Raw genomic sequence first — 12,706 nt, 5'->3', positions numbered from 1 at the left:
GAAGCATCTGAGAGGAACCACATGCACAATGTGGCCCGTCACAGAAAGGGAGACTCAAGTCTAAAGGACTACAGTCTTAGATATGGAGAACGGCCAAGGAAGTCACATGCATCTTGGTTGATGAATATATTTGATAAAGGGACATTGCAAACCCAAATGTCTTGGGCTGTATGGCACGGGTAGGAATGGGGCCAAGGTCTCTGGATCCCCACCAGAGGCCAATGGCTCTATACTCCTATTAAGATAAAATGGGGCCAGGTTCAGTGGCTCATACCTATAATTCCAGTACTTTGTGGGGCCAAGGCAGGAGGATCCCTTGAGCCCAAGACTTAGAGACCAGCCAAAGCAACAAAGTGCTTTTCTCTTAAGTGCCTTAGGGTATGTTTGGGTCCCCAATCGCCAGCCCTGGAAATGAGCAATCACATAAGTGGCTAACAACCAAGGGATCCTGTGTGGCATTTCAGCTCCACCTTACTTTCTCTCTGCTTCCACCCATTTAGCCAGCTCAGTCACATCCACAGGGTGTATTTGCATGTGACCTAATGTCCCACATATCACCCCTCCTTTCCCATAAAACCTCGTCTCTACAAAAAATTTAAAAATTAGCCAGGTGTGGTGGTGTGCTTCTGTAATCCCAGCTATGTGGGAGGCTGAGGCTGGAGGATTGTCTGAACCTGGGAGGCTGGGGCTGCACTCCAACCTGGGCAATGGAGAGAGACCCTGTCTCAAAAAAAAAAAAAAAAAAAAGATAAAATGGGGAAAGATGGAAATTCTGATTTCTTTGTAGTTCTTGGATACTGAAGGCCACATGACAGAATTTCCAGGTTCCTTTAGGGGAAAAATTAAGCTGGTGACACCAGGAAATTTGGGGATGAACTCGGTGACACATAGTGTTTATCTGCTTGTGGTGCTTATCTGCTTGTGGGTGGAGCCCTCTGGGTCATTTCAGGTGTCAGTGACCATGGTTCCCACCATTGAGTGCTTTATAGTCATTGACATTTTGGTGGCTTGTGGCACAGAACATCACTGCCACCAGAGGGGCAATGACCCCTAACAGCTAAGGATTTGAGCCATAACAGTGGGGCACATCCCCTCCCACCTACCACCATATCTTGCCACATTTTTACTGACTCATGGGCCATTGCCAACAGCCTAGCCATCTTGTCAGGGGGATGGCAGCAGTGATTGGACTATTAAAAGATTCCATGTGTGGGGACAAGGGCTATGGCAACAGCTTGCTGTTGGAAGGGACTCTATATGCCACTCATGTGGATGCTCTGACTACCATAGCTGCCCTTGAGAGGACTTATGTTATGTTTTTGGATACCCCATGGGACTTCACTCTGACCAAGGAAAATCCTCACTGCCCAAGCAACATGACAGTGGGCACACTCTCATGCAATACAATGGGTTTTCCATGCACTCTGTCATCCATAGGCCAATGGAGCCATTGAATGATGGACCAGTCAACTCACAAAGCAACTGAATAAAGGACATCAGGACAGCCTGTTAGTGGGGTGGCACCTCGACCTGACTAGGGCAGCGTGGACACTATGCACTGTACTCCAATGCAAGGGAAATACAGCACTGCACACATCTTGAAAAACACTGAGCTTGGTGTGGATAGAGGTGGACCAGGTGACTGCCTGATGAGGCTGCACCTGTGAAATTCCAATCTCAGTGTTCCCAACCATTCTCTTTTCTTTTTCCATTTACAGTGCACATCCTGTAGGTGGCCGGTGGTTCAGGCTGCCAGAGCACCACAGACAGGCCCCTCTGACTCTAATCTAGAGGTGATACTTCCCCCAAGTGCTTCTCTTCTATGAAATCCACAGGGATACAGGACAGGACCAAGGAGTACCAGGGTGCTAGGCTTAGTGGCACCAGGAACACCTGATCCTTCCATACAGGTGGGTAACCTTATCAGACATGTCGAGTTTGTACAAGACAAACCTTCCTGGACTGAACGACTGAAACCAAAAGGCCTAGGTCATGCAACAAGCGGAATGGGTAGTCTCGGGACTGCAGCAGTCAGACTGGGACACTAAACTCAGCCCAACGTCTATCACATAGGTAGGGAATACCCGAGGATGCAGGAAGTGTAAGGGGCAGGGCACTAACCTGTCAGTCTGCTTTTTCCACAAGGACGTGACTGCAGAGGCCTAGAAGCATAACGCCTTTGTTAGGCTCTCCCAAGCTGCGGCTACCAAAGGAAAGTGCTGGATCTGTCATCCCAGACCCCATTATGTCACAGGCTACAGCAACCTTCTCGTCCTGCCAGTAGTAAACTCTACCAGTATTATAGTGGCACAGTAAATACCAACAGAACCTGAGCCCTGGCTTACTGAGTGAGGATCTGACACCTGCCACATGGGAGGGAGGTAGACTTAATTGGCCTAAGGTGGCAAAACATCATGACAACTAATAAAACCTTGGTGGGCTGGTACTTTTGACCCATTATCTTCTTACCTGGATCACTGGATCCTGGACTAGGTTGCTGCTCCAGGCAGACCTGATCAGCCTGTTTGTGACATAGTCCTCCTGGGCCTAGTAAAATGTATTCTGGCTATGGCTCAACAATGTTGCACTGACATTGTGTCTGTCAAGGTGTTACGTCGATGTGATAAGCAAACTTCTGCCTCCAGATACTAGGAGGTTGGTGGGCATATGAAATGGATTAGCTTTGCTAAAGGGGATCATCTGGGTTAAGGGCATAGACTTCAGGACAGTTCTCCAGGTGGCCTTGGACCAATTTAGTTCTCTCTCCTTTCTCACTTGTGGTTCTCTAGGATAACTGTAGAATGTGCTGGGAATGTAGCATCCTGTGATAAAGAGAGACTAACCAGAACAGCCAGGGCCCCGTTCCAGTGTCTCCTAGAAATAGAATGTCCTTCATATATATATATATATATGTATATATATATATTTTTTTTTTCTTGAGAGGGAGTTTCACTCTTGTTGCCCAGGCTGGAGTGCAATGGCGCGATCTCGGCTCATGGCAACCTCTGCCTCCCCGGATCAAGTGATTCTCCTGCCTTAGTCTCTTGAGTAGCTGGCATTACAGGCATGAGCCACCATGCCTGGCTAATTTTTTATTTTTTGGTAGAGACGAGGTTTCTCCATGTTGGTCAAGCTGGTCTCGAACTCCCGACTTCAGGTGATCTGCCTGCCTCGGCCTCCCAGAGTGTTGGGATTACAGGCGTGAGCCACCGCACCTGGCTGAATGTTCTTCATGTTTTAGCCCAGTGTGTCATGCCTCACCACCTCTTCCCCCTGCCCCTGCCCCCTGCAATTAGGCTGTTCTTGCATTGCCACAAAGAAATACCTGAGACTGGGTAATTTATATAGAAACGAGGTTAAATTGGCTCATGTTTCTGCAGGCTGTACGGGAAGCATAGCACCACCATCTGTTTGGCTTCTGAGGAGGCCCTAGGGAGCTTTTACTGTTGGCAGAAGGAGAAGGGAGAGCAGGCACATCACATGGTGAGAACTGGAGCAAGAGACAGTGTGTGTTGGGGGATGCCACACACTTCTAAATAACCAGATCTCCCTGGCACTCACTCACTATTGCAAAGACACCAAGCCATGAGAGATCCACTTCCATGACCCAAACACCTCCCATCAGGTCCCACTCCAACAATGGGGACCACAATTCAACATGAGATTTGGCAGGGACATATATTCAATCCATCCCTGGACCCCCAAATCTCATGTCCTTCTCACATTGCAAAACATAATCATGCCTTCCCAATCATCTCCCCAAATTTTAACTTGTTCCAGCATTAAACTCAAAAGTCCAAAGTGTCACAGGAGACATGGCCCAGAAAAAGAACTAATCCCAGCACCTTGGGAGGCCAAGGTGGGCGGATCACGAGGTCAGGTGATCCAGACCATCCTAGCTAACACGGTGAAACCCCGTCTCTACTAAAAATACAAAAAATTAGCGGGGTATGGTGGTGGGTGCCTGTAGTCCCAGCTGCTCGGGAGGCTGAGGCAGGAGAATGGCTTGAACCTGGAGGTGGAGGTTGCAGTGAGCCGAGATTGCGCCACTGCACTCCAGCCTGAGTAACACAGCGAGACTCTGTCTCAAAAAACAAAGAAATCTCCAGCAGCGGAAATGTATGTAGAACTCATTTTGGTCAGAACTTTTTCTTGTACAGGAAGAAACTGAGGACGCTCAGTGCAACGCCCAACACAGGTTAAGACAAAGCCGAGACTCAAAATCAGACCCCAGCTTCCGGTCCCAGCCCATAGATTCTTCCATTTCCTTCTCCGGAAGTGATATACAGCCCCTGTTCTCCTTCGTGTCCGTTGACGGGACCCAGGCTGGGGAGGCGGAAGAATGGGCGGGACCACGGGCGGAAGCACCCCTCCTACCGGAACCCGGAAAAACATGGCCACACCGAGCCGGCCTATCCGGAAACTGGTTCGAAGAAGACGGGGATTGGCTATCGCTTCCGGAAGTTATGAGCTTTGTTTCGGAGCGGGAGCTCGTCCGAGACGCCCTGGGAGCCGGATGGTGAGTTTTCCTGGCGCTCTAACGGGCAGGCTCGGGAGGGGGAGGGTCCGGGCAGTTTTAGTAGTGTCTTTGGGACAACGGCTGCGGGTTCTTAAGCTGGTATTTCTCAAGCGCCAGCGAGGCCAGACCCTGGGAATGCAGCGCGAGAATGATAGAGTCAGTCTGTCCCCTCAAGAAATACAGTTTAGTGAGGAGACATGCAGCGGATAGGCGCAGGATTCTTTAAAGTTGTGATTGGGCCCAAAAAGGAGCTAGTCCTCAGACTAAAAAGAGCCTTAGTCCCGGGGTTCTGGGCGCTGTAATAAATGGACTCCAAATGGAGTTGAAGGGAGGGAGGAGTGCGTCAGGCGGAGATGAAAGGAGAGAGGGAACTACCTGTCCGATAGGGCAGAATCGGGGAGAAAGCTTGGTGACTTGAGCTTAGAGAAGGCCATTGCGGCGGTAGCAGGAGAGGCAGGGACCAGATCGTAGAGTATGGAACACCGTGACACAAAGTTGGGGCTTTATCATAATAGCAGCAGAATGACAAGATCTGATGTACATTTTGAAAGGATCACTGTAACTGCTGGTGACGACTGGATTATAGGAGGGCAGGAATTGTGAGAAACCACTCAGGAGGCTACTGCTGTAGATGAGCGATGTGACTTAGCGTATGGGAGAGAAGTGGACGAATCAAAGGTATATTTAGCAGGTGAAAATTCAGGACTTTACGGATTAGATATAGGATTTGAGTGACAGTTTGGGTCCTCAACGATGATTCCAAGTTTCTGGCCTGAGTGAGTGAATTACGCTAAGCAACAACAAAGTATTTTGAGGTTTTCTAAGGGTTCTTCCCCCCACTCAGTGTTAAAAAGCGTATTTTTTTCCTTTCTTATTATGTGTACTCATGTCACTGTAGAAAATTCAGAACATACATAACAAAATACTTTCTTTTATATAAAGGACAGTAAAAATCACCTCAACCTCACTACCCAAGATGGTCATATTTTAGTGTTTCTTTCGTGTATTTTTAAAAAATATGTGTATCTTTTTATATAATTGGGATCCTACTGATTATATCTTTCTGTATCCATTTTTTCCACCTTAGCATGACTAATGATTGAACTGTGTGCCAGGATATTGTTCACAAATTTTTTTTTCCTGTTTGTAACATAAAAAGCCACATTAATTCTAAATAAGAGATAACATTAACTTTTTGGTGTATTTTCTTTTTAATATTTGTTTAAAAGCCTTTTAAAAAACCCACATTTTGGCCAGTTTGTGTTTTGTTTTCCATTCAGATGTTTTTACTTAATGTTATTTATTGCCGTTTTTACACACCGTCAAGACCACATGTTTTAATGGTTGTTAAATAACAACTAATCCCATCATTAGCTAGATAGGTATTTTCAACCTTTTACTGTTAAAATAATGAGAGGAACATCTTATATAATTATTAGATTCCTAATGACTTCCATCAGAAAGAGTTCTAGAAATATAATCTGCCAGGTAAAAGGATAAAATGAGTCTCAAATTGCCCCACCAAAATATTTTATTAAGAATTTGATAGAAATTGTTTTAAAGAAATTTTTGCAATACATAATTTTTCCATTCAAAGATATGGTCATGTCTTTCTAAGTTATTCAAGTTGTCTTTTATGTTTCTTTTATGTCTTTATGTATAATAACCTATCCTTTTCTTGTTAAGCTTATGTCCAAGGAAGGAGCAATATTGATTATTTAATAATTGTACCCTCTCTGCTTAATTTCCATGCGTGGAATGAATATCTCTGGGTCAAGTGTGATACTTTATTTTTTTTATTTTTATACTTAAAGTTCTAGGGTACATGTGCACAACGTGCAGGTTTGTTACATCTGTATACATGCGCCATGTTTGTATGCTGCACCCATTAACTCATCATTTACATTAGGTATATCTCCTAATGCTATCCCTCCCCCCTATTTTTTTTTTTGAGACGGAGTTTCACTCTTGTTGCCCAGGCTGGGGTGCAATGGTGTGATCTCGGCTCCCTGCAACCTCTGCCTCCCAGGTTCAAGCGATTCTCTTGCCTCAGCCTCCTGAGTAGCTGGGATTACAGGCATGCGCCATCATGCCTGGCTAATTTTTTTGGTATTTTTAGTAGAGACGGGGTTTCTCCATGTTGGTCAGGCTGGTCTCGAACTCCCAGCCTCAGGTGATCCACTCGCCCCGGCCTCCCAGAGTGCTGAGATTACAGGCATGAGCCACCACACCCAGCCTACTTTATTCTTCAAAATTATTTTCTTCCTTAATATTTATGTCTAGGCCTTCCTAAAATATAAATAAAATGATGAGATCAGGAAGTTAAAAAGACTAAGATAGAGTAAGAATTCATTGATACCATAAGCAACCTCTGGTTTAAAAAATTCCTGACATTCTGCTCCTACTTGTCTGCTGGGGAAGCAGCCCTTCAACCATGCACCTGAGCCTGCCTCATCTGAACAAACAGCAACCAGCTGGGCCCCTTGGCATTTCCCTGGGGATGACAACAGAACTAGAAACAGCTCAGAAAGGTTAGGAAGACAACATCTCATGAGGATGCCAAATGGGCTTTGGCGATGGATTTTTCTAGTTTAACGCTTTTATCAAGTTACTTTCAAAGTTATTGAATATTTGTTAAGAAATGAGTTCTAATGTTAACTTTTAAACGAAATCTTTTGGTCTTTTCATTTTGTGTGCAGTAGAATCCTGCTTGTCTGTGAAATGCAGTTAACACATCAGCTGGACCTATTTCCCGAATGCAGGGTAACCCTTCTGTTATTTAAAGATGTAAAAAATGCAGGTGACTTGAGAAGAAAGGCCATGGAAGGCACCATCGATGGATCACTGATAAATCCTACAGTGGTAAATATAAATTTTAAGAATGAATGAGCCTGCTGGGTGCGGTGGCTCACGCCTGTAATCCCAGCACTTTAGGAAGCCGAGGCAGGTGGATCACCTGAGGTCAGGAGTTGAAGACCAGCCTGGCCAACATGGTGAAACCCTGTCTCAACTAAAAATACAAAAATTAGCTAGGCGTGGTGGTGGGCACCTATAATCCTAGCTGCTTGGGAGGCTGAGGCAGGAGAATCATTTGAACCCTGGAGGCAGAGGTTGCAGTGAGCCAAGATTGCACCATTGCACTCTTGGGTGACAAGAGCAAAACTCTGTCTGGAAAAAAAAAAAAATGGCCAGGCATGGTAGCTCACGCCTGTAATCCCAGCACTTTGGGAGGCCGAGGCGGGCAGATCACGAGGTCATGAGTTTGAGACCAGCCTGGCCAATATGGTGAAACCCTGTCTCTACTAAAAATGCAAAAATTAGCTGAGCATGGTGGTGGGCAGCTGTACTCAGGAGGCTGAGGCAGGAGAATCGCTTGAGCCTGGGAGGCAGAGGTTGCAGTGAGCCGAGATTGTGCCACTGCACTCCAGCCTGGACAACAGACCAAGACTCCGTCTCCAAAAAAAAAAAAAAAAAAAAAAAAAAAAAAAAAAAGAATGAGCCATATGGGCATTTAAGTATACATTAATATTTGTGATGTTATAGGGTAGCCTAAAATTCTGTCACTGTTAGGGAAAAAATTCTTGTCCAAGTCAGATGCAGCCAACTTTGACTATAACAGTGAATAGAGGCAGAAGTGCCAGGTCCTGCCCTAGGAAATAGGAAAGGTTGTGGTCTGGGTCTAATATGGGAAATGCCTGGATCTCCAGCTTCTCATCTTTAAAATGGGCGTTCTTAACAAGACAGTCTGTAGAGGAGGAATAGTGTAGTGGTTAAATCCACCCACAGAGGCCAAGGTGGGTGGATTGCTTGAGGCCTGGAGTTTGAGACCAGCCTGGCCTACATAGTGAAACCGTGTCTCTACTAAAAATACAAAAAGTAGCTGGGTGTGGTGGTGTGTGCTGGTAGTCCCAGCTACTCGGGAGGCTGAGGCACAAGAATCACTTGAACCTGGGAGGCGGAGGTTACAGTGAGCTGAGATTGAGCCACTGCATTCCAGCCTGGGTGATGGAGTGACTCTTGTCTCAAAAAAAAAAAAAAAAAAAAAGCACATGCAGTGCGATCATGTTACCAGGAATTAATCCCAGACCTACTACTTAGGCCTTTGAACAAGACATAACCAACCTTTATATAGTGGTTACTGCATTCCTAGCATTGTTCCAAGTGCTTTACGTATACTAACTAACTCACTTAATCTTCACAACAGCCTATGGAGTGAATACTGTTTCATTGGTCTCTAACAAATAAAATGCTAAGGAACTTGCGTAAGTTCCCTAGGTGATGGGTGACAGAGATGGGATTCAAACCCAGACATTCTTTGCCTCAATTTCCTCATCAATTACATACTACTACTACTACTACTACTACTACTAATATACTAATAATAATAATAGTGTCAATTTCATAGGGTAGTTTTGAGGATTAAAGAAAATAATACAAGTAAAATATTTGGAATATGATCATGCCCATAATATTAGCCCTCAATTAATGTTATTTAAAAAAATTTTACTATTTGCAGAAGTTCCTTGCAGCTTTAAAATTCTGTGATTTCCTGACTACCCAGGCCCTTGGGATAATAGTTTTATTTTTTATTTTTTGAGACAGTTTCACTCTTGTTGCCCAGGCTGGAGTGCAATGGCGCGATCTCGGCTCCCTGCAGCCACCGCCTCCCGGGTTCAAGCAATTCTCCTGCCTCAGCCTCCCGAGTAGCTGGGATTACAGGTGTGTGCCACCACGCCTGACTAATTTTTGTATTTTTAGTAGAGACAAGATTTCGCCATGTTGGCCAGGCTGGTCTTGAACCCTGACCTCAGGTGATCTACCCACCTCGGCCTCCCAAAGTGCTGGGATTACAGGTGTGAGCCACCGTGCCCAGCCGGGATAATAGTTTTGAAAATACAGACCATAAGAATTGTGATGAAGTAAAACAGCTTGACACTGGAGTTAACCATGAGTTATCATGTGTTTTCAGGCACTGCACATTCTCCATGTGTAATTAATTCTTTTTGCTTGCTTTGGTAGATTGTCGATCCATTTCAGATACTTGTGGCAGCAAACAAAGCAGTTCACCTCTACAAACTGGGAAAAATGAAGACAAGAACTCTATCTACTGAAATTATTTTCAACCTTTCCCCAAATAACAATGTAATGTAGACTTTCCTATTTCTGTTGACCTTGTCATAATAACATATGTGTTCCTCAGTGTTGGGTTGGAGGCTAAATTCCTGCAAGCCAGTGGTTAGTAATAAACCAAAATAATAGTGAAGAGAGCTCTGGACAGAGAGTTGAGGTTTAACCCTGCCTCTTACTAAGACAGTTTACGTATGAGTAAACAAAAATTTAGCTAAATTAAGCGAGGTTAATTTTATCTGTTCTTACCATATAGGGTCAGGAAGACCCTTCAAGTATTTTTGCTTGAGAAGCTGACAGAAATCTAAATGATAAAACATTAGGCGTGGATATTTTGTGTGCTAGCACGCATATCATTCTGTCTTCCCATAAACTCCTTGAGGGTGGGATCCACGTCTTTTTCATATACCAGGAACTTGCTTGTACCTATAACAGTCCTTAACACATCCTTACTCACACACCCAGTACATAGGAAGAGTTTGTGGTTTGAAATACGTATAGTAATGCTTTTTCAATGAAAGTTATCAAGCTAAAGACATCACACATGTAGCACATGAAAAAAATGACTGCAATTTTGCTGATGAAGTTTTAGTATTAGTGCTGCTATTAATAACAACCAGGTACTAATATCATCTAGAGAAAGGTTAGGAAACCTGTAGCATAGGTTAAAATACAGATGATTGACAAGTTTATAAAATGCAGTTATCTCAGCATGGTAATAGAGATTCCCATTACCTGGGATAAAATTTACTAATTATGGTTTCCTTGAGATCATTAGACATAATTCAGAAAACTCTTGAATTCAGTAAACATCTGTTGAACAAAACTTCCCCGTTCCATTTACAGTTCTAGGGGCAGAAGAGGCAAATATGTTCCTGAGGAGAGGCAGATAAACAAGACAAGTTAAAATGCCCTAAGATAAATGATATAATGGGAAAATGAATTCAAATCTAGGGGTACAGCAATGAAGCCATTCATTTTGGAGGGAGGAGGGTGTGGTGGGGAGTGGCATCAGAACTGTGGACCTTGAAGCATGCATTCAGTAGCCAAGCCATGAGGAGAAGGGACATGCGAGCAGAGGACAAAGCTTGAGCACAGGCAGAAGGGCATGAAATGTGACTGGACCCCCAGGCAGGCTGGACTGGCCAGAAGGCAGAAGCGCCTGGCTGGAGGGCCACTTGGCACCAGAGGGAGGAGGTGTTTTTGTCCAGCGCCAAGAGGCTGGGCTTGATTCCATAGGAACAAGGCGTACCTTTAAGCAGGGAGTGGTTTCGAGGAAGTACCAATGGATGTTGGAAAGGAATCATTAAAGTGAAAAACTAGGCAGTGAGAACTGTTAGGACATGAAAAATAAGAGCCTCACCAAGGAAGAAGGCAGATCAGGAAATGTTTCAGACATAGGAAACAATGATTAATGATCTTGTTTTTTTTGTTGTTTTTTTTCTCTTAGATTTCAGAGGCTTTGAAAAAATTTGGTATCTCAGCAAATGACACTTCAATTCTAATTGTTTACATTGAAGAGGGAGAAAAACAAATAAATCAAGAATACCTAATATCTCAAGTAGAAGGTCATCAGGTTTCTCTGAAAAACCTTCCTGAAATAACAAATATTACAGAAGTCAAAAAGGTTTGCCAGTCCATATTTTTAGAAAGAGTGTGATAGATGAGAAATAATGCTGATGCTATTTGCATATTGATCACCAGAGCTCCTTGTTTTTCGAACTTTTGAGAAAGTTAATCTAATTTTTAAAATTACTTAAAAAATAATTACAGACACAAAGAACTGGGAGGTGTGACGGTTTATGTAAAATATAATTACAAACTCAGCTGACATAACCATTCTCCACATTAAGAAAGAGAATACCTTTAAATATCAAACTTACAGAGTATATTTAAAATGTAAAATAAATTTAGTATGCTTTTAAAATGGATAGAAATTTGGTTTTTATGTTCTTGAGAGTTACTCCCATAGCAGCAATTTAAAGGCAATACAAGTAATGAATTGCCATCTACTTTGAATATTTTGATCACATTTGTTGTTTGTTATACCATAACCCAATAATTGAATGAGGAATAATTTCACTTACACATGTTTGTGTAATGACAATTAGTAATGAATAACGATATCAGCAAGTCATAATTTGTCTTTCATTTTTACAGATATATAAACTCTCTTCACAAGAAGAAAGTATTGGGACATTATTGGATGGTATCATTTGTAGAATGTCAACAAAAGATGTTTTGTGAAATGTCAGAAATATTACCAAAAATTCTCAGTATTAAACATTGATTTTCCTTTCCTGACTATAAAACTAATATATGTGCATTATAGAAAAGTTTAAATCACAGAATGGTATAAAAAAGAAAAAAAAAGGCCAGGCACAGTGGCTCATGCCTGAAATCCCAGCAATTTGGGAGGCCAAGGCAGGTGGATCACCTGAGGTCAGGAGTTCAAGACCAGCCTGGCCAACATGGTGAAACCCCATCTCTACTAAAATACAAAAATTAGCTGGGCAGGATGGCAGGTGCCTGTAATCCCAGCTATTCGGGAGGCTGAGACAGGAGAATCGCATGAACCTGGGAGGCAGAGGTTGCAGTGAGCTGAGATTGTGCCATTGCACTCCAGCCTGGGCAGCTGAGCAAGACTCCATCTCAAAGAAAAAAAAACAAAAAAAACACTTGTAGTCCTGTAGTCCTACCTCATAGTATTTTAAAAGATAATCAGTTACTATTACTTGTTATTGCCTTCTAGAGTTCTGTTTCTATTCAAATATATTTTATTTTTATATAATTAGAATAAAAATTGCAAACACTTATGGAATGCCTACAGTGTACTAGGTTCTTGCCTTAGTGATTTTTTTTTTTTTTTTTGCAGAGATGTGGTCTCACTATGTTGTCCAGATTGGTCTCAAACTCCTGGACTCAAATGATGCTTCTGCTGCGCCTCCCAAAGCGCTGGAATTACAGGCATGAGCCACTGAGCCCAGCTGGTTATTGTTTTTGTTTTTAAATTTTTTGCCTTGGCGATTTTATATCCATCAGTTCACCTCCCTCTCCATA

The 12,706-nt window shown here is 43.3% G+C and overlaps 1 protein-coding gene and 1 long non-coding RNA gene across 6 annotated transcripts; one reads left to right on the top strand and one right to left on the bottom strand.

Annotated features, from left to right (window-relative positions):
• Nucleotides 1-1,468: 1,468 nt before the first annotated feature.
• Nucleotides 1,469-11,951, top strand: TPRKB (TP53RK binding protein). Of its 5 annotated transcripts, none has more exons than XM_030827721.1 (6): nt 1,469-1,910; nt 4,161-4,519; nt 7,222-7,282; nt 9,539-9,661; nt 11,097-11,273; nt 11,807-11,951. In XM_030827721.1, the coding sequence occupies exons 3-6, from the start codon at nt 7,241-7,243 to the stop codon at nt 11,891-11,893; spliced, it is 429 nt and encodes a 142-aa protein (XP_030683581.1). In that variant the 5' UTR covers nt 1,469-1,910; nt 4,161-4,519; nt 7,222-7,240; the 3' UTR covers nt 11,894-11,951. The 5 variants fall into 5 exon arrangements, with proteins under 5 accessions (XP_030683581.1, XP_003268715.2, XP_003268714.1 ...); XM_003268667.4 differs by having other exon boundaries at nt 7,219-7,282; XM_003268666.3 differs by having other exon boundaries at nt 1,470-1,910; nt 7,219-7,381.
• On the bottom strand, nt 6,772-11,103 carry LOC115838326. Its single transcript, XR_004033330.1, has 3 exons — nt 9,896-11,103; nt 9,421-9,595; nt 6,772-6,808 (listed from the first exon to the last, which is right to left on the bottom strand). It is a non-coding gene; the product is annotated as an uncharacterized LOC115838326 (long non-coding RNA).
• Nucleotides 11,952-12,706: the final 755 nt, after the last annotated feature.

This window comes from Nomascus leucogenys, chromosome 14 (assembly GCF_006542625.1).
Source record: "Nomascus leucogenys isolate Asia chromosome 14, Asia_NLE_v1, whole genome shotgun sequence".
Taxonomy (NCBI): domain Eukaryota; kingdom Metazoa; phylum Chordata; class Mammalia; order Primates; family Hylobatidae; genus Nomascus; species Nomascus leucogenys.
Note: the sequence above shows the minus strand (reverse complement) of the source record. Positions and strands in the feature narration are given on the sequence as shown.